The sequence below is a fragment of the Panthera onca genome, chromosome D3 (assembly GCF_046562875.1).
Source record: "Panthera onca isolate mPanOnc1 chromosome D3, mPanOnc1 haplotype 2, whole genome shotgun sequence".
In the NCBI taxonomy this organism is placed as follows: Eukaryota; Metazoa; Chordata; class Mammalia; order Carnivora; family Felidae; genus Panthera; species Panthera onca.
The window spans coordinates 45,377,906-45,399,166 of NC_138350.1; the positions used below are offsets into that span (position 1 = coordinate 45,377,906).

The window sequence follows — 21,261 nt, forward strand, 5'->3', positions numbered from 1 at the left end:
TACCAAAAACACTAATTCTAAAAGTTACATGCACCTCTATGTTTATAGCAGCATTACTTACAATAGGCAAGATATGGAAGTAATTCAAGTGTCCATCAATAGATGAATGGATAAATAAGATATAGTACACACACACACACACACACACACACACACACACACTGGAATGTTACTTAACCATAAAAAATTGAAATCTTAACTATTTGCAACGACGTGGATGGAGCTAGAGGGTATAATGCTAAGTGCAATAAGTCAGTCAGAGAAGGACAAATACCATATGATTTCACTCATATATGGAATTTAAGAAACAAAACAAACGAGCAAAGGAAAAGAGAGACAAACAAAAGACCAGACTCTTAACTATAGAAAACAAACAGGTGGTTACCAGAGGGGGGTGGAAGGAGGGATGGGGGAGATAGGTGAAGTGGATTAAAAGTACCCTTATTGTGATGAGCACTAAGCAATATACAGAAGTGTTGACTCACTATATTGTATACCTGAAACTAATATAACACTGTTATCTATTAAAATAATAATAAAAGAAACTCAAAAGAACCCCTGAAATTCAGGGAGTGTGGCCTGCTTAAGGCCATGCAGTTAATAAGCAAAATAGACTGTGTTTCATTTCCTTAAGATAGCCATATCCCCATAACTCACAAGCGACTCGCCCCCCAGAGACCTGGATCTGGCTCCCTACCTGGCTCTTACAATCTGTCTAGGACTGGTGTCCTGACTATGAGCCTGGGCCCTACATCTGAGTCTAGTTCTAGTTCGCAGCCACTGATCACTATGTCTTCTCCCTTCCGGGCCTCACTGGAGCTCTGCTCAATCCACAGGCTCTCTTCTGGAGTCAACATACCTTTTTGGAGGGCCTACCATGTGCAGAGGGCATGCAAGCAGGAGTGCCTCCCTGTTGCTATCTGCTTCCACAGGACACTGCAACGATCTATCGGTCCTCTTTTCTCCCATTGCCCAACATTGGGCTCGTCCCTCCAGGTTTGCAATCTGGGAGGACCGTCACTATCCGGGGGCCCAGCATCTCTGCATACAAATGCAGACCAAGGCTAGAGGGCACTTTATGAGATGGCCTTTTGGCAGGCTTCAAGGAGTTACTGATCAGCACTTTGAGACGACTAGTGACAAGTGAGTGATGACAGGCTAAACTCAGCCCTGTGTAAACACTCAGACCTTTGCCACTCCATGAAAGTATTGTTTCATAAGGTGGATGAGTTGCGTTGGGAAAAGTATATATGTCAAAGAATTTTGCTGATAGAAAAACAGGCTAAATAGCCATCTTAAGCTGGTGATTAAAAAGGCTGGACTTGTATCAACTTTACTTGGTGAGGTCATGTAGAAAGAACTGAAGATAGGTTTTTAGCTTGACTATACAGTACGATGATCTCTGTGACTCTTGACCTCTTTATCTAGGACAAACTAAGAGGAAAAGTTTTTCAAGTTTTGCATCAAGAACTTAGTCTTTCCAGTCTGCTTATGATTTTGTGATTATGATTCCTTGTCACAAAAGTCCTAGAAAGGTTTTCAGTTAGTTCATCTGTGATAGAGTTACAAGGAAAAGCCATTCCTACTGCTTACTGTTCAGATTCCCTGCAGCTCAGATCAAATGTCAACTGAATAATTTCATTGCAGCTTTGTTAATATCCTGTCACAATGTACCATAAATGTCAGGACCCTCATAGAGTGGCAGTGAAAAAAATCATAAATTGGATTTATCTAAAAATACTAAGAAACGAAATCTGGCAAACATCTTTGTCTTTATTTTATAAATTCAAGAATCTTCTGGGTGTGCCTGGGTGGCTCGGCTGGTTAAGCGTCCGAGTCTTGATCTCGGCTCAAGTCATGATCTCACGGTTTGTGAGTTGGAGCCCCATGTGGGGCTCTGCACTGACAGCTTGGAGCCTGTTTGGGATTCTGTCTCTCTGCCCCTCCCCCACTCACTCCCCCTCTGTCTAACTCTCAAAATAAATAAACTTAGAAACATTTTTTTTTTTTCTAACAATGACTTAATGTGTCAGTTGCGATTTCAGAATAAAACACCGATTTCCAAATGCCCTGCCAATATAGTATTCTACCATGCATGGGCCATTTTAATGGAAACTTTTAATTAGAATTTTTTTTTAACTTCCTCATAACTTGTGACAAAGTCAGTGGGGACTACTATCACTTTTGCCATATTTATGACACTGCTTGTTTTCTAGGAAGGGAATTAAAAATGCAGAGTTTACATTTTCAAAGAAGACAGAATGTGGACTAGTCTGACCTGGCTAGACAGCCTTTCATTATCAGCTCACAGCAGGTAATAAAAAAGATTATGACTTGAGGATACAGTGGTGTGAGTGTACCCTATAAAAAGGAAAAATTCCGTTGCTTTTTTCCCCCCAAACTTATTTTATAAACATCCTTTTCCTGAATAACAATATTTTCAGGGTTGGATTCATAATTCCAAACAATTGCATTGGATGCAGTCTTTAAAAGGTCATGTCACTTGACTTTGACCTGAGGGTGGGGTCCTCCCACTGCTGGATCAGCCATCCACTTTGAGCAGGTCATCCTCAGTGTGGGGAGTGAAAACAGCCATGGGTGTTGTGGACACCATGGCACTGTTAGCTCACTCTTTAATTTCTTGCCTTCAGTGTCATCATATGACTGAATTTAGCTTTGAGTGGACATAATGCATGTAATATTTGAAATATAATATCTTATATCAACTTGGTTTTTTATGAACAGGGCGTTAGGCATATGGTTAATACTATTTATTTTACAAATAGATTTGTCAAAGTGCCAGAAATTATTTCAGAAAGATGTACAGATAGAGAGGCCTGAGAATCTTGACAATCTTTCATTTCTAATTTCATGGTACTATGCTCAATAATGGCCTCCAAATCAAACTTATGCAATCTAAAAATTACCAGTTCCTTTTGTTAACCTTGGCAAAATGAAGCCTCTGATTCAGAGTCAAATCAACACTTTCAAAATAAGAAGGACCAGCAAGAAAATACTAAACTCCAATTCCCAAAAGTCACCTCTGGCAGGTATGGAAGCGCAACTTTTTTTAAAAGCTTCCTTTCCCAAGAGTATTCCTGGGGTCCTCTAAATCTAAGAATATCTTTAAAATTCTAAAAATGTAATCTCACATTCATAGTATCTTGCGTATGCTGAGTGCTTAAGAAATACTGATTGAATATTGAATAAAACAGCTACCAAAAAGGGGGAGCTTGAAGATTGTCTGGATCATCCTGCCCAGCCTCCTAATTTTCCGGTGGAGGCAGACAAGTCCACAGAGATTGATTCACTTGTTCAAAACCACACAGCTAGGTATTGGCAGAGCTGGATCTAGAACTCAGGATTCTCGACCTGAAATCCACTTTGCCCAAAGGCCCTTTCACTTCTTGGCTTCCCATGTACTTGCACTTAAAAAAAATTTTTTTTAATGTTCATTTATTTTTGAGAGAGACAGAGCATGAGCAGAGGAGGAAAGAGAGAGGGGGAGACACAGAATCCAAAGCAGGCTCCAGGCTCTGAGCTGTCAGCACACAGCCCGACACAGGGCTCAAACCCATGAATCAAGAGATCATGACCTGAGCTGAGGTCAGGCACTTAACTGACTGAGCCACCCAGGCACCCCTGTGCTTGCACTTTTAAAGACTGAAGAAGCCTGGGGCCAAGAGCTCAGATCAACCTTCCCTGAGTGAACAAATGGGCATTCTCGCATCATGTTACATTACAGTGGGAATCTCCCTGGGGGCCATTTACTGGTAAGAAATCAGCTTGACAATGAGAAAGAATGAAATACGGCCTTTTGTAGCAACATGGATGGAACTGGAGAGTGTTATGCTAAGTGAAATAAGTCATACAGAGAAAAGACAGATACCATATGTTTTCACTCTTATGTGGATCCTGAGAAACTTAACAGAAGACCATGGGGGAGGGGAAGGAAAAAAAAAAAGGTTAGAGAGGGAGGGAGGGAGCCAAAACATCAGAGACTCTTAAAAACTGAGAACAAACTGAGGGTTGATGAGGAGTGGGAGGGAGGGGAAAGTGGGTGATGGGCATTGAGGAGGGCACCTGTTGGGGATGAGCACTGGGTGTTGTATGGAAATTTGACAATAAATTTCATATTAAAAAAAAAGAAAACTATCTTTAAAGTAGTGTTACTTTAACCTTAAATGTTTTGTTAAAAATAAATTAGTGCAGAAATCATTCCTATATAAGAGAAGCTAATTAGAATGCCTTAGATTTGAATGGTTCTTTATCTTTTATAAAGTATGACCTGTATTACCTTGTGGTTCTTTTCCTTTAAGTATCCACCGATTGATTTGCCAGACATTAGCTTGCTCTTGGTAAATTAAGTCTCTATTAGTGTTGTGAGAGATGAAGGCATGGAATCCATTAATGCTTCTCAGTGGGCTAATGGGCTCCTCTTTGGTTTGGTGGAAGCAGAAGCGGGGGTAAGAGATAAGGGGGACTGGGCAGGGGCAAGGCTACCTGACTCACCTCTATTTACCTACGTCCCAGGCTAGCCCACCCCACTCTCATTACCTCAGTGCAGCCACAATTTATTTGAACATGAGGTGGCCAAGTATGCACTTGACCTCAGATACCAAACACCCATGTTTCAAAAATAGTAAATGGTGAAGTCAGCCTGATTTCACAGGCTTTCAGGTGAGCCCAAAGCAAAGAACAGGAGAAACCCCAATCAAAGACTGACTTCGTCACAGAGGCAAAAGGGTTTAAAGATGCCCGGAGCTGACTGGTTATCTTAGGCGCTGCCCCAGGACAACAGGCCCTGCCTGTCCACCGTTCTGCGCACGCAGACATTACCTGCCTTGGCTGGTTGACTTTTGCTCCTGAAGACAACAGTAATCGAATAACATCCAAGTAACCACCCTGGGCAGCTAGGAAGAGTGCAGTGGCTCCATCCTGAGAGATGTCAAAATGGAAGTGTTAAAATCACCTTTCACGTTTATTTTAAAATATAATCAATTAAAAATACATCCGTTTAATACAACTTTCCATTTCTGTCCCCCACTTTGTTTTCATATTCATGGTTAGTGTTTTATTCTTTGAAGAATAGTTCTAAAATATCACAGTAAGTCAGGTTGAAAGGTAAAGTTTCAAACAGTCTTATAAGGATAACTTAAAATATACGTAATGACCGTTCACTCTACAAAACCTTGATCACGGAGCTTACGATCTACCCACTTGCTGGTACCATCCAGCTTATCCAAACAGCCAGTCATCATTTTTCTCTTGTCTGCACAGACTTCTCATTAGCTGCCTTCTGTTTTTGTTGTGTGACCTCAGGGATTATACCCTTTTTAATTAGTTTAAAAAATACCTACGTTTAATATAATTTTCCATTTCAATTCTTTTGTCAAGTAAGAGCTAAGTGTTAGTTTAAAAACAAACAAAAAAGAAAGTCTACTAATAAACAACAACAAAGTCTCCCAAACCTATTTGGTATATTTTTCTGCATCAGAAGTGTCCTTTTTTTTTTTTTTTTTTTTAATGTTTATTTATTTTTGAGAGAGAGAGAGAGAAACAGAGTGTGAGCAGGGGAAGGGCAGAGAGAGAGGGAGACACAGAATCTGAAGCAGGCTCCAGGCTCCAAGCTGTCAGCACAGAGCCTGATGCATGGCTCGAACCCACAAACTGTGAGATCATGACCCGAGCTGAAGTCGGACACTCAACTGATTGAGCCACCCAGGCGCCCCAAAGGGTCCTTTTAATTAGATCTTTCCTACCCCTTTCTCTTTCTTGTCCCCTTATCCATATCCACCCCCTCACCCAACATGCAGTTTCTCTAAGCTTTGAAACAAAAGATGCTTTCAGGAAAACTGCCCTCATAAGAATTATCCATGAACTTGCTCCCTGACAGCCCAATAGACACCAACAACACCTGCAAACAACTAAGCAATCCTGCACAAAAGCCCAAAGCAAGTGCTTGCTCCCAATTTTCCTTAGTGGTTTTGTTTGTTTTAATTTTTTTTTTTTTTTCAACGTTTTTTATTTTTATTTTTGGGACAGAGAGAGACAGAGCATGAACGGGGGAGGGGCAGAGAGAGAGGGAGACACAGAATCGGAAACAGGCTCCAGGCTCCGAGCCATCAGCCCAGAGCCTGACGCGGGGCTCGAACTCACGGACCGCGAGATCGTGACCTGGCTGAAGTCGGACGCTTAACCGACTGCGCCACCCAGGCGCCCCTGTTTTAATTTTTTTTAAGTTTATTTACTTTTGAGAGAGGCAGTGTGCGAGCGGGGGAGGGGCAGAGAGAGAGGGGGACACAGAATCCAAAGCAGGCTCCAGGTTCTGAGCTGTCAGCACAGAGCCAGACGTGGGACCCGAATTCACGAGCTGTGAGATCATGACCTGAGCTGAAGTCAGACGCTTAACCAACTGAGCCACCCAAGGTGCCCTATTTGCTTGCGTTTTAACTGAGCGTCTATGTCCTCTGCGCATTTCTTTTCTTAAAGACATTCATTGGTGATGTCAGCAAACACAGAAGTCAGTGCAGAGCATCCATCCTCCCCAGAATCTCACTTCACACGGCGTTCACAGAATGTGGTGAGCTTTATTATTTTTAGACTGCAGTGGAAAACCTGAGCACATCCTAGTGGAAAACACCTAGCTAACCCAGTTAATTACCACTCCTCCCATCAGGAATGTTAACCACAAGTTAAGATACAAAGCACCTCTCTCTGCAAGTCCGCCCAGGTGGAGGGTGCTGGTGGGTGTCCACTGAGCTGCCAGACTCCTCTTAAGGCAATCATTAAAAAATTACTCAGCCTATACAGATTTTTATGCAGATGTTTGGTACAGGGATAAAATGTTCAGCGGCTCCTTACTGTGTGCGTTGCCACAGAAAATCCACCATGCTCTTAGCAGCTATTAATTCTTGGAAATTTTCTAAGATGGATATCCAAACATTGCATTTTTACTGCGTATTCCAAATTTCTGTCCCTAGAAGCTTTCAGGAGTCATTGACTGGGATTCTTAGCGGTCCAGCTGTTTTTGGCAGAAACATTTACATTTGGACTGTTTGGGTAAGGGTAAAAGGAAGTTTCAGTGCACGAAATTTCTTGAGTCACTTTATAACAGGAATTTACTACAGGAATGGGCTCTCCCCAAACTCTATGTTTTTAAGATTATGTGCCACTCTGGTGAGCCCTTTGGAAGAATGTTATCTAACAGTACAAATATGCCAGTCAATTCAGATTGCTGACTATTAGTGGTAATGTTATGAATACCTCAACTCACTTTCCTTTTCCAAAGACTTGGGCTCTTCCTGTTCAACCCCCCCCCCCCCCACACACATATACTCAAACATGCTCTCAGATATACTTCATTATATACAGCCAAAGGAATAGCCAAAGCTGTAGACCTGTGTTTCTTCGACTCGGGCACACATCAGAACCACCTGCTTCTCAGTTGGGTCCTTGGAGATTCCGGCTTAGTTGGTCTGGAGCGGGCCTAGAAGTATTCTTTTAAAGCTCCCTACATGATTCTAATGACAGCCAGAGTTGAGAATCACTCAGACCAGTGTCAAGTGATTCAATCCTTCAGATGGGAAAACTGCAGGTTCAAAGGGTGTTAATAGATTTTGAACTGCAAAGGGTAATGCTAGTGGCTATTGCTTCAAAGAGGTCTGTGACTTGTCATTTAATCATGTAAACTCAGGAAAGCTTGTTCAAATGGAAAAGGTCACACCTACACATCTCATTCCACGGCTACGAAAGTATAGTGCCATAGGGCTAAATGGCTCATGGTAAGATAGCCTAAAATGTGATTCCTAGATAATTGGAAGTAGGAATTCTTCCACTCCTCACCATGAGATTCTATCAAGTCACTTCATCTCTCTCTCTCCCTCTCTCCCTCTCTCTCTCTCTCTCTCTCTCTCATACACACACACACACACACACACACACACACACACACACACACATATATTTTGTCCAAAAGCAGAATAACATTCACCATAAATCCTGTGGAATTACAGTGACAATTAAAAGAGCCTTTGGGTAATGTGCTAATTGCCAATTCGTTGCAAACAGACCCACACTAGCAGTAGCTGCCTTTCAAAGGTCAACGGTGTGCATGCACTTCACAGGTTTTCAACTACCCACACTCACTCGCCTTCCAAATAATTTGATTTCTCCTTTATTTGTGCTTTCCTCCTAGATAACTCTACAACAGGAGCATTATTTTGGTTTTCAGCAAGTCCAATGCTGGCCTTGTTATGTTATGAATAAGCAAGTGTCATAGGATTTTTGAAGATCCTAAGTTATATCCTAAGTTATATATCCTAAGTTATATAAGTTATATGAAATATCTCATATGTAAAAGAGATTTAAAAGGGTATAACCAAGATGGGTAAACAAGATTATGTTTCTACACAGAAAAAGCTCATCTGGTTAGCTGTACATTTTTTCCTTTGATGTTTCAGATTAAAGTCCTACTGTTCATTAAAAAAAAAATTTTTTTTTTTTTTTTTAAGTAGGCTCCACGCCTAGGGTGAGCCCATCACGGGGCTTGAGCTCATGACCCTGAGATCAAGACCTGAGCTGTGATCAAGAGTCGGACACCCAACCAACTGAGCCCCCAAAATATTTTTGAAGTTGGCATTTCTGGTATCCAAATTTTGACTGCAGTAGTATGTGTGATGAGAGGGTGGGCAAGGGTCCACCCAGTGTCCCATTGAAAATGCACTCACGTAAAGTTGGTCGTGGATATTGGCTCCGTGCTTCAGCAGGGTCTCAACCACCTGCATGTGCCCATACTGACTGGCGGCCAACAGGGCAGTGCCCCCATCCTGCAAGGTGTAAACACACTAGAATCAGTGCAGGCACCTATTTACCAAGCAGGTACTCCTGACATGGTGGGAGCTTTGGAAAAGACATTTCCTGTAGATAACAACGAAGTCACTTTTCCTCTTTTAGCTCTTTTTCTTTCTAATCATGACCGGGTTCATCCTAAAGACATCATTAGGTTGTACACGGGGATGACTTGAGATACATTACAGTTATCGGACTATGTTATTATGAGTGTTCCCGGGTCAAATGCAGAAGAATCTATTTGCATCTCAATAAAGGAAACAAAGAACAGAAAGTCTGTACCAATCAGTTCTGTCTTGGAATTTCCTGAACAGTCTCCTGTGGCTTCTGGCTAGAGGGCCGCTTGACAAATGTTGACTTCTCCCTGTGGTTCCCCCCAGCTGTGGGCCTCTGAGATTAAGGTGATTTATGGAGTAAACTTCTGGGGCCATTGCCTTCAAGGGACAAGGTCAGCATCCATTAAGAGTGGATAACTATAGCATATGCCACGTGCTTCTCACCATCCTACTTAGCATTTCTTTTGAACATGTGCCAGCTTGTCTAGATCTCTTTTAAAATGTCGGCCCTAGAATGAATCAGAGCACCAAAAAGTAGATGCGGTCTGATGTGGAATGGGACATTCCTTTGTTCCATCCTCTCCACTTTTATCTCTGCAGCCTAAATTACAATTAGCTTTTATGCCAACTGCATCGCGCTACTGACTCATTGAGTTTGTGGTCAACTGAAACCTTTAATGGTTTTCCTCAGGTGCTACAGCTAAGGCATTATCTTCTCCTATCTCCACTTGATGCGCTGTGTGCTCACTTCGGCAGCACATATACAATTGGTGAGCTGTTTGCTTGGCTCTGTGAATTAGTAGGTGGACATCTGAGCTAACTATGAACAATGCAAGAACATGTCACCTGGTTCTGAAATACAAATCATAACTAAAGATAGTGTGGTTTCTAAATTTGGGCATAGAGTGTTTATCCAAAATGCCTGCCCTCACACTTCCACCCTCACAGGGTCTGATTCGGTAGGTCTGGGTGAGGCCCAGAAATAGGCTTTCTGACCAGTCACATGAGGGGACTGTGATGTGCAAGTGGCAGGTGGGCCCCACGCGGAGAAACACTGTTGTAGGAGCTCCATTGTTCACAGGCTGTCGGGGGTGGGGCAGGGGCCTGGAGCTGTGATTTGAAGGGTGGAGAATGGAGGTAGGAGACTGGAGGGTTGAGGCTGGTGGTGGGGGTGGCTGTGGGTGGAACGGGTGGGCAACAAGAACTTGCTTACTAGCAGCAATGAGCACCAACATTTCTAACTTCTGTTCTGTTAATTTTCTCTTTGCCTCATGAGGTAAGAGAAGAGCTAAAATAGGGTGATTATTATAGAAGAGCTGGTACCTTTTATTTTTAAAGACACAATTTTGGGGGATACAGATTCAATAATGATGAGAACAACTGTGGAAACAAAGGCAGTTCTGATGACAGGATCATATGAAAACTCAAAGCCTCTGGACATTCTCTTCTCCCCATGGAAATTCTCAGATACCTACAGCTGACCTAATGGAAACATTTGGAACTGTGCTCTGGGCCCCGTGTTCCGTGGATTTCTGGGACAGCACAAACTGGCTCACAGACAAAGGCTTCAAGCCAGCATTAACTTGTTAACCAAGAAAACTGAAGCAGCCATATGGTTGTGCATGATCGTTCTGACTTCAAAGTTCAAAGAGTTGAGACTTCCATTTGTAGGACTTCACTTTCTATTCTTAGTTGTCTGACTTTTATAATGAAAAATAAAAAGATAATTAATATAAAAATATATGCAACACATATATTTTGGGTTATTGTATATTATATTCAGCATGTTTGGAGGCACATGCACAGTGCAATAGCAGGTTTCAGAACAGACTGAGCCTATTTGAAATTCACATCCAACAGAAATTCACAGCATCTTAGCAGAAAAAAAAGAACTCACTGGAAACTCCCCTGATACCAAAATATCACCTACAATGGATTAAGTAAGCCTAAAAGATCCCAAGTAAGGCAAATTTCCAGGAATTTTTTGGTTATGATTAGGCTGGAAATAAGTTGACAATTACAAAAATGTTAAAGCAGTTCAATTCTCTTACTATAAACCATTATCTTGTAAAATCATATTGTGAACACGAAATTGATCTTTCAACAACCTCGGTTTTCTCATTCATGTGTCAAACGTGAGGAATCAATGACTTCTTTAAAGGAAGAACCACATTTCCTTGCCTGACTTTATCAACTGTAATCATGTATTATATATTTCAATGAGGACATCTCAGAAAGTAAACTGCTTGTCAAATCACCCTTCTTAGAAATCTCTCAGATTCACTAACATTGGCTTAATACTTCAACACTCCTAGCATAGCACTGGGATTAACCTTGAAGTGAAGAAAAGCACATGAAAACAGGGAAAGTTATGAAGCCCCTGCTGTTATCCACTCTGCTAACAAAATTTAGTGTCCCAAAGTAGAAAGCTACCAGTGCAAGACAGAATGTAAATAACTCCCCATAAAATTCTCCAGTTGTGAGCCCAGAGTGAAAATGTCATATTTTATATTGAATCCCTAGGACTACCTTTGAACCATGACAAGTAACTTTGTGAAACCCAACCTTCTTGGGCTTGAAAATCTTGTAAAAAGGGAAGCACAAATTCATACTATGGATGAAGAGAAACAAATATTCATGACTACTGAAATTCTTCAACAGGGTATGAAATCAAGAAAGTTCTCTTACTTTGGTCCTACATTCAGTAGATGCTCCAAATTCAAAGAGAAATCTCACGACATCATTATGTCCTTGCTGGGCAGCAAAGAACAGGGCAGTTGTACCTGACTGGGAGAGAGCAAGAGGCTGGTTTTAAGATATTTAGTTACATCACACGTGACTTACACATTTGCAAACAAGACAACACTATACCCTTGTATATAAGCCTTCTAGCCTAGGAGGTGGCTACATTTGGACTGATTATATTCCTTGTTCAGAGAAGTGAGAACACGAAAGGAGAATGTATTGTTGGTGCAATGGGATGAATGGTGGACCCAAAAGATATGTCCCTATCCTAATTTCTGGAACTTGTGACTATTACCTTATGTGGCATGAGATGTGATTAACTTAAGGATTTTTGAGAGGAGGCACTTATCCTGGCTTAGCCTGGTGGGCCCTAAATCCAGTGACAACTGTCTTAAAACAGTGAGGCAAAGACACATTTGACACAGAGGAGAGGAAGAGGCAATATGGCCCCAGAGGCAGAGATGTGGCCCTAAGTCAAGGAATGCCTGCTGCTACGAGAGGCTGAAAGAGGTAAAGAATGGGTTCTCCCTGCGGCCTCCAGAGGGGGTGTGGTTCTGCAGACACACCTTGAACTTTCTGTCCTCCAGAATCCTAAAAGTAGAAATTCTGTTATTTTAAGCCACCTAATTGGTGGTAATTTGTTACAGCAGCCTCAAGGAACTAACATGCTTGGTAACATGGGCATTCATTCACACAGGGAGGAATTCTGGAAGAGTTCCGGCTACAAAGTAAAGCACCCCAGACTAGAAAGCTACCAGTGCAGGAAAGAATCTAATTAATTCACTCAAATGGGCTCAAAATATTCCTTAAAATAGGACATAGGAACAAGAAACAGCCTGATTCCAAATCTTCAACTGATCAGTGATACCCTGAGACACATTTTAGCATCCTCTCCTCCCATCCATTTTTACAAGCCTACTCAAAGACTGGTAGCCAAATCATTGTGTAACATGAGCAAATTCATCATACCACTCTGTGGCGAATACATAGTTTTCATATAAAGACACTCTTCACCCCAGCGCTTGGAGCATGGATGAAGCAAACACTACACTCTCCCAGGCACAGTGAAGAGAAAATCCTCCCTCCATGACTTACCTGGAAGTGTTAAAGTGGTAGGTTCTTACCCAAGCGGGAGAAGCCAGGAGAACTGTGGCCTAAGGACCACTGATCACTCTGAAGCTTGTTTCTTAAGTGTGTGTGTATGCGTGTATGTTTGTATGCATGTGGGCATGTGCGCGTGTGTGACAGGGATCAATGAGCCCAGCCACTGTGGCAGAACACAAGTGAGTAACTTCACAGTCATGACCATCTACCTTGGGCTATGCACCCAACCAGACACTGCCCCGGGGAGGCACAGGTAATGTGATCTTTCCCAGAGCCTTTCAGCCTGCAAGGCAGGAGTGATTTTCTCCTTGGTTCCCATAGAAACAAGTGGAAGCATCCTCTCATTGCTTTCCTACAGTGGACGACACTGGATTCCAGAAACCTTAAGATACAATCGGGTCTGGATGAAGAAACTTGGCTAGAAAAGGAAAACTCTCATCTTCTCAACAGATACTAAATTTTAGAAACTACCAGGGAGGGACACCTTGGTGGCTCAGTTCGTTGAGTGTCTGACTCTTGATTTCAGCTCAGGTCATGATCCCAAGGTTGTGGGTTTGAGCTCGGCTGCTGAGTGTGGAGCCTGTTTGGGATTCTCTTTCTCTCTCCCTCTGCCCCTCTCCCCTGAGTGTTCTCTCTCTCCCTCTCTCTCTCTCTCTTTCTCTAAGAAAGAAAGAAAGAAAGAAAGAAAGAAAGAAAGAAAGAAAGAAAGAAAAGAAACTACCAGCGATAATTTCTAGAAATTGTTTCTTCACTTTCTTCACTAAGAAAAAAGATTTGTTTTTCACTGTTTTTTTTAAAATATATATTAATTAAAAAATCCTATTTCAGCACTTAGAATCAATTTTGGAACATACAGTTACTGTCAATCATTGTGCACATGAATGGAGCACCTGTAGAGAATAGAAGCCAGACTTCATGACAACTATACGTGCAACTCTTATGCCTGAGAGCTTTAGCCAATATTGCTGGTTCTCTAGAGCAATGGTCTCTCAGGATCATTAGCTTCTGGTTCTTGCAAGCTCTGTGCGTCTAGATAAACTTAGAAAACAATGGCAGGTACTTTTTCAGAAACAAATATTTTGATATGGATTAAATGGAAAAGATGAATTAAGAATGAACCAAGGTTGGGGCCCCTAAGTGGCTCAGTCAGTTAAGTGTCCAACTTCGGCTCAGGTCATAATCTCACAGTTCATGAGTTCAAGCCCCACGTTGGGCTCTGTGCTAACAGCTCAGAGCCTGGAGCCTGTTTCAGATTTGTGTCTCCCTCTCTCTCTGCCCCTTCCCTGCTCATGCTCTCTCTCTCTCTCTTTCAAGAATAAATAAGCATTAAACAAAAAAATGTAAAGAATGAATCAAGGTAGAAGCCTGTTACATGAGTGAGTTCCATAGCACTCTCAGCTTGCAAAACAGATGAGGTGATGTTGGGACCTCTCTTTAGCAGTTCTACCAACAGAGACTAGCATGGCTGCAGGAAATTCAAGGGACCACTGGGAACTCATATAGCATAATCATTTGAACTACAAGGTTACCTCTAAATTGGACACACTTTGGTAAGTCCTTGAGGGCCATTTTGTTCAATGCACAATAGTTTTCATTCCCAAGAATATTAGTTGAGCAACTGGAACCAAACAAATTGATATAAAACCATAAAAACCATACATTGGCTGGAAATCAAACAAATGTTTCTCTTCTCTCAGCTTTTCACAATTGTTCTGAAGATATTTTTGTACATGTTGAACTTGCCCTTCAGGATAGAGTTTTTTGAGCAAGCAGATCTGAATCATATTGTTTTTATTAGAGAAGATCTGTCTTTTCTTTAAAGTTATAATAAACCAAGGCTGTAAAGCATAAAGGAAAAACAAAAGATGATGGTAATTTCAAACTATAATTCTAAATGGGCCCAAACATTTTCCTCCCAGAAGGAAATTAGCTGCTGACATGAAAAGTGGCCTAAAACAATGCTCCAGTGTTGTGGAAATTGCTCAGAAGAATCTGTCTGTGAGAAGATGGATTGGACTTGATATAGTTTCCCTGAGTGGCTCCTCTTGAGGAGCTTGCTGGTCCAGGGCTATGGAGAACCAGACTCCAGAGTTTACCCATCAAGTGCCCATCTTCCATGGTCCACAGCCAAGGTGACACCCAAAGGGGAGAGGGGATGGACTTTAGACGACCCATGTACTATCCAGCCCTCACACCTGGGGTGTCTTCATTTGTTCCACTCAGGTGTAGCAGTCCAGCCTAGAAGATGGGGCATACTGACTGATGAAAGTTTGGTTGATGAATCATCCTTTCTGAAAGAACTGTAGGGCAGGCCCTCGAATAAGACTAGGTCAAGGAAAATCAAATGCTCCAGTTTGGTTTGGAGCTTGCTTCAGGAAGCCATCTTGTGTCTGACTCAGTGTGGATTGAGAGGTCAGATTCGCTTCAGGGATGACCCGTGGCTGTGTCTCCATAAAGGTTAATTTACAAGGCCCTAGATTAAATCTGCTCGGAAATAAATGGATCCCCCTAAGACCTGAATCCCAAAGTGTGTTAAAATGCCCAGCCTCCCACTGCTCTTCTGCACTGGAACAAGAATGGATCCTCTAGCTAGACTGAACTCCCAAGATGGCCTTTGAATGAAGTGTGGGAACAGGCTCACATTTTAGTCCAATGTTCACCACACGGCTTTTTTTGGGGGACAGCTTATTTAAAATGTGACTAGTCGGAGAAGCCCTTTGAAATAATGGTTGGTTGAGGCAGTCTAGCAAGTGAGCCTCATTAAGAACAGGTTGGTGGGGTGCTTGGAGGGGCTCAGTGGATCGAGTGAGTTTGAGCCCCAAATTGGGCTTGCTGCTGTCAGTGCAGAGCCTGCTTTGGATCTTCTGTCCCCACCCTCTCTCTGTACCTTCCCTGCATGCATTTTCTCTAAGATAAATAAATATTAAAAAAAAAAAAAAGAACAGGCTCGTGACCAATCCTTTGAAAAACGCAATGATCTCTATGAAAATCCTATAACTGGGGCACCTGGGTGGCTCAGTTGGTTAAGTGTCTGACTCTTGGTTTCAGCTCAGGTCATGATCTCATGGTTCGTGAGTTCGAGCCTGGGATTCTGTCTGTCTGTCTGTCTCTCTCTCTTTCTGCCCCTACCCTGTTTGCACATGCAAGCATGTATGTGTGCGCGCACTCTCTCTCAAAATAAAGAAATAAATTTTTTTTTTAAAGAAAATCCTGTAACTTGTAAAGCACCTCATCCCAAGGGAAGAAGGAAGAACTGATTTAAGCTTGGGAGGAAATGTCTGAGTGTTTAAGGAATGTGGTTAGAGGTCTTGTTACCTCAGACTACAACACATGCTTGAGAACATTCATTCAACTGAAGTACAACCAATGGTCTATTCCTGGGCCTTAATTTAGGCACAATAAAGCCTGCAATCTGGGCTTTGATGTCATGTTGGAAAAAAGCAATGATTATTCTTATCTTCCTTGCCAATTCACTACTATGAAAATTTTGAGTCATTCTTATTCAAGTGTCACATGAGTCATCTCTTATTCAAGTGTAAAACCTGACCTACCTCTCTCTGGAGATTGATGTCTGCTCCTTGCAGAACCAGTTCCCTCACACAGTCTATGTGGCCTGCATAGGAGGCCACCATGAGGAGCGTGGTGCCATGCTAGACAGAGGACAGACAGATGAACGGTTAGGCCATCATATGTCACACAGGGTCCGGGAGAAGAGGCTGCAGAGAAGGCAGCTCCACTCGGGACATGTCCAAGTGCAAAATTTCACAGTAATAAAAGCATCTCATGCAGACTAGACGGGAAAAAGCAAAGCGACACATTGCTGAGGGTGGAATTTTCGATTTAAAAATTCACTTAATTCCATTACCTTCAGAAGTGCAGTCCAACTGAACCATAATTACTGCATTTTAAGGCAGTAGGGATGTAATGGTCTCATTTTATAATTTCTATTAAATGATTCCTGAGCCAAAAGACTATTAATGTAAAAGATGGGTTAAGTGGTACCACTTGGCTTTCTGAGTTTAGATGTCTTTATCTCAAAACTGATTCAGGTAAAGATAAAAGGCACCTCAGGGAAATGGGAGACCACAGCAATCAGTCAGGAGGAGCCCTGGGGTTCAAGTCTGCCTCTGTCCTCAACCAACAGTGTAACCTGGGGGCAAGTTGCTTATAATTCTTGGGGCTTGTAGTTTAATTTACAGTCATTTTGGAGGGTTTGGAATGGTGATCTTAACCACCACCTCTGCATCTGCAGCAACCTGCCTTTTGGGGGTAGACAAGAGAGAGACAGATGGTTCTGCACAGAAGGAAGGCTTGCTAGGTATAGGTAATAAGTGACTCTTACAAGCCTCATTTTCATTTCATCAGTAGGATTTTGTAGGAAGGCAGTAGAATTGAATGGTCACTGACACTATGACCTTGGGCTACTTATGGAACCTTTCCAAGGCTCATCCTCCTCATCTGTAAAATAGGGAATAATAAAAGCCTCTTCTGGGTGACATTAAATGGGTAAATGAGATAATGCAGGCAACATGCTCAGCACTGTAATGTTAGATATGACTTCAGTAAGTGTTAGATATTGAAACATTATGATACTTCAGTAAATGTTAGGTTATCATCTGGCTTTTGTTGATTTCTGTGAATGACAATACTAATTTTGGGAAAGTCTTATTTGCTAGGGATGAAAAGTACAGGTAGATTTAAAAAAAAAAGCTAATGGCCTCATGGAAGTACTCTATATTTTTTCTACCTTCATGTGGCTGTATTTAGTATTTGATGTTAGACATTCATGTGGGCTGTACCATCCATTATTGAGTTGAACACCTTTCTCTGTATTTTCCAGGACGAGAGTGGTATGTAGAAGTGGGTATTACTAACTTCCTCCTGAATGTAAACAATTTTTATTTAGGTCGCAGATAGAAGAATCCTTGATTTAAAACCAATCTGGGGTTGCCTGGGTGGTTCATTGGATGAGTGTCTGACTCTTGATTTAAGCTCAGGTCATGATCCCAGGGTTGTGGGATTGAGCCTCTCATCAGGCTCCATGCTGAGCACAGAGCCTGCTTAAGATTCTCAGTCTCTCTCTCTCTCTCTCTCTCTCTCCCCTTCTGCTCCTCTCCCCCGCTTGCACACTTTCTCTCTCAAATTAAAATAAAACAAAACAAAAACAATGTGGATGATTGCTGGGAAGATAGTGAAGTAGGAGGACCCTATGGTCACCTTGTCCCATAGATACAATGGGAGTATCAATAGATACACAGTGGGAGTTACAATAGATAACACTCACATCAGTGTTAAATAACTGAGAAAATAACCCAAAGATTGGAAGAACTAATTCCATAACTAAAGGTAGAGAAGAGCCCACACTGAAGAGGGTAGGAAGGGTAGAGATGTGGTGGGGAGCTAAATGGACCACTGCTGTATGCAGGAAGTGGGGGGTTGGGGTAGGGAGAGAGCTGTGGAGAAGGGAGAGAAACAGACTATTCCACCAGGGAACCTGCATGTGGAAGATGAGTCCTCATAATATTTGGCTTTGAAAACTAGGGGGACTGAATTTTAGGACTTAAATCTTGGAATTTTAAAAATCAGTGGCTCAGCTCTGGGAGAGGCTGGAGGGTGAGAGGAAACTGAAATCCTCACTCTTTAAGAGACAGCACCACAAACAGCCCATGGAGATAGAGCACAGAAGCAGCAGTTTGAAACATGACTCAGGTATATGGGAGGGAGATTTGTTTACTAGTCTCAGAGGTATGCTGGAGGAGCAGGGATCACTGGGGAGACTTCTCCAGGAACAAAGGAGCTGGAAGGAACCATTTCTTTCCCCTTCCTTCCAGCAAAAACACAACCACTTGCAGGAACCAGTGCAGCACCCACATTCACTACCTAACTTGCTAACATCACAGGCGCTCCTCCCCCCCGCCCCCCCCCCCCCCCCCCCCCCGCAACCTCCGTGCATGTTGTGGATCTACCCACTCTAATATGCTCTTGGCCAGAGTCTATTCAAACCAGGGCCACAAGCCTGGTAGTGTGCAAGCAGCCCCAACAAGAGCCAGCACCATTCCAAAGTGACTCCTGACCTGGGGAGAGGGAAGGATAACTGCACACAGCAGTCATACTACAACCCCAGCAGTGGACTGGGGGCAGACAGCTGGCCTGATTGCAGGCCCCGCCTACCAACAAAAGATTCTCTGGACAATATGGGAAAGGACACTGCAGTTTGGTGCTGCTGCATCTCTGGCAAACACCTAGTATGACTAAACTCAAGCCCATGATAGCCCCAGACTGGCCCACTAACACTATAGGGACCAAAAACTGCCTAAAACAGGCAAAGAGAGCCACTGCAGATACCTGAACTGTGGAAAAAGTGGCTCAACCACAACAGCTGGGCACAAAACACACATAGGAGACACCTCTGAAGCACCAGGTTCTGGTGAACAGGGGACACTGCACTGCAGGGCACTACAGGACCTCTTCTTCTTTTCATAAGGCCACTACTTTCAAGAGCAGGAGATGTAGCTAACTTTCCTAACATAGAGAAACATACACAGAGAGTTAGACAAAATAAATGAGACAGAGGAATATGTTCCAAATGAAAGAACAGGACAAAATCACAGTAAGAGAGCTAAGCAAAATGGAGATAAATAATATGCGTGATAGGGGTGCCTGGGTGGCTCAGTCAGTTAAGTGTCCAACTTTGGCTCAGGTCATGATCTTGTGGTTTGTGAGTTTGAGCCCCATGTCAGGATCTGTGCTAACAGCTGAGAACCTGGATCCTGCTTTGGATTCTGTGTTTCCTTCTCTCCCTACCCCTCCTTCCCCCTCTCTCAAAGATAAACAAACATTAAAAATTTTTAAAAAATAATATGTTTGACAGAGTATTTAAAGTAATGGTCATAAACATACTCACTGGAATTGAGAAAAGAGAGAAGGACATCAGTGAGACCCTTGACAAAAAGATAACAAAGAATCAATCAGGGATGAAGAATATAGTAAGTGAATTTAAAAATACGTTAGATTGAATAAAGAGCAGACTAAAAGAAGCAGAAGAATGAATCAGTGACCTGGAGGACAGATTAATGGAAAGGAATCAGGCTGAGCAAGTGAGAGAAAAAAATATGCAAAATGAGAATAGATGTAGGGAACTCAGAAACTCCATCAAGTATAACATTTGCATTATAGGGATCCCAGAAGGAGAAGAGAGAGAAAATTTATTTGAAGAAATAAAAGCTGATAACTTCCCAAATCTTGGGAAGGAAACAGAAATCCAGATCCAGGAGGCACAGAGATCCCTCAACAAAACCAACCCAAGGAGGTCCACACCAAGACACATAGTAATTAAAATGGCAAAAAGTAGTGATAAAGAGATAATTTTAAAAGCCACAAGAGGAAAGAAGAAAGTTAAGTACAAGAGAAGTTCCGTAAGGCTATCAGCAGATTTTTCATTACAAATTTTGCAGGCCAGAAGGGAGTGTCAGGATATATTCAAAGCGCTGAAAGGGAAAAATCTGAAGTCAAGAATACTCTACCCCGCAAGGTTATCATTCAGAATAGAAGGAGAGATAGAGTTTTCCAGACAAACAAAAGTTAAAGGAATTCATGACCACTAAACCAGTCTTACTAAACCAAAATTCATGACCACTAAACCTAAATGTTAAAGGGGACTCTTTGAGTGGAAAGGAAAGATCATAACTAAGAGTAAGAAAAGTAGGAAGCACAAAAGCAGCAAAAATAAGTATACTTGTAAAAAGTAGTCAAGAGACTCACAAAATAAAAGGATGTAAAGTATGACATCATATACCTAAAATGTGGTGGGGGGAGAGAGGAGCAAAGAATGACCATTAAGCGGCCATCAACATAGACCACTATATCCAGAAGATGTTATATGCAAACCTAACGGTAACCACAAATCAAAACCCATCTATTAAAGTCTATTTTGTCAGACAGAAATATTGCTGCCCTGGCTTTCTTTCATATCCATTTGCATTATAAATGTGTCTCCATCCCTTCACTTTCAATTGGCAGATGTCTTTTGGTCTGAAATGAGTCTCTTACAGGCAGCATATAGATGGATCTTGCAACAGATATGCAAAAAACAAAGAGAAAGGAATCCAAGAATATCAGTTAAAAAAGCCAACTCACCATGAGAGAAGAGGGCAAGGGAAGAATGGAACAGAGAACTACAAAACAACCATAAAACAAGAAATAAAATGGCAACAAATACGTACCTATCAATAATTACTTTGAATGTAAATGGACTAAATGCTCCAATTAAAAGACATAGAATGATGGAATGCATAAAAAAACCAAGATCTATCTATATGCTGCCTATAAGAGACTCATTTCAGACCAAAAAACACCTGCAGATTGAAAGTGAAGGGATGGAGACACATTTATAATGCAAACAGATATGAAAGAAAGCCAGGGTAGCAATACTTATATCTGACAAAATAGACTTTAAAACAAACTGTAACAAGGGATGAAGAAGGACAGTATATAATCATTAAGGAGA

The 21,261-nt window shown here is 42.0% G+C and overlaps 1 protein-coding gene across 5 annotated transcripts in view; it reads right to left on the reverse strand.

Annotated features, from left to right (window-relative positions):
• Positions 1-21,261, reverse strand: part of ANKRD29 (ankyrin repeat domain 29) — a 54,334-nt gene that overhangs the window by 17,261 nt on the left and 15,812 nt on the right. For all 5 annotated transcript variants that reach the window (XM_060613456.3, XM_081790778.1, XM_081790776.1 and 2 more), the window contains 4 exons: positions 16,307-16,405; positions 11,595-11,693; positions 8,730-8,828; positions 4,840-4,938 (listed from right to left, as the gene is read on the reverse strand). In XM_060613456.3, coding sequence (XP_060469439.2) covers positions 4,840-4,938; positions 8,730-8,828; positions 11,595-11,693; positions 16,307-16,405 — 396 coding nt within the window. The remainder of the gene's footprint in view (positions 1-4,839; positions 4,939-8,729; positions 8,829-11,594; positions 11,694-16,306; positions 16,406-21,261) is intronic.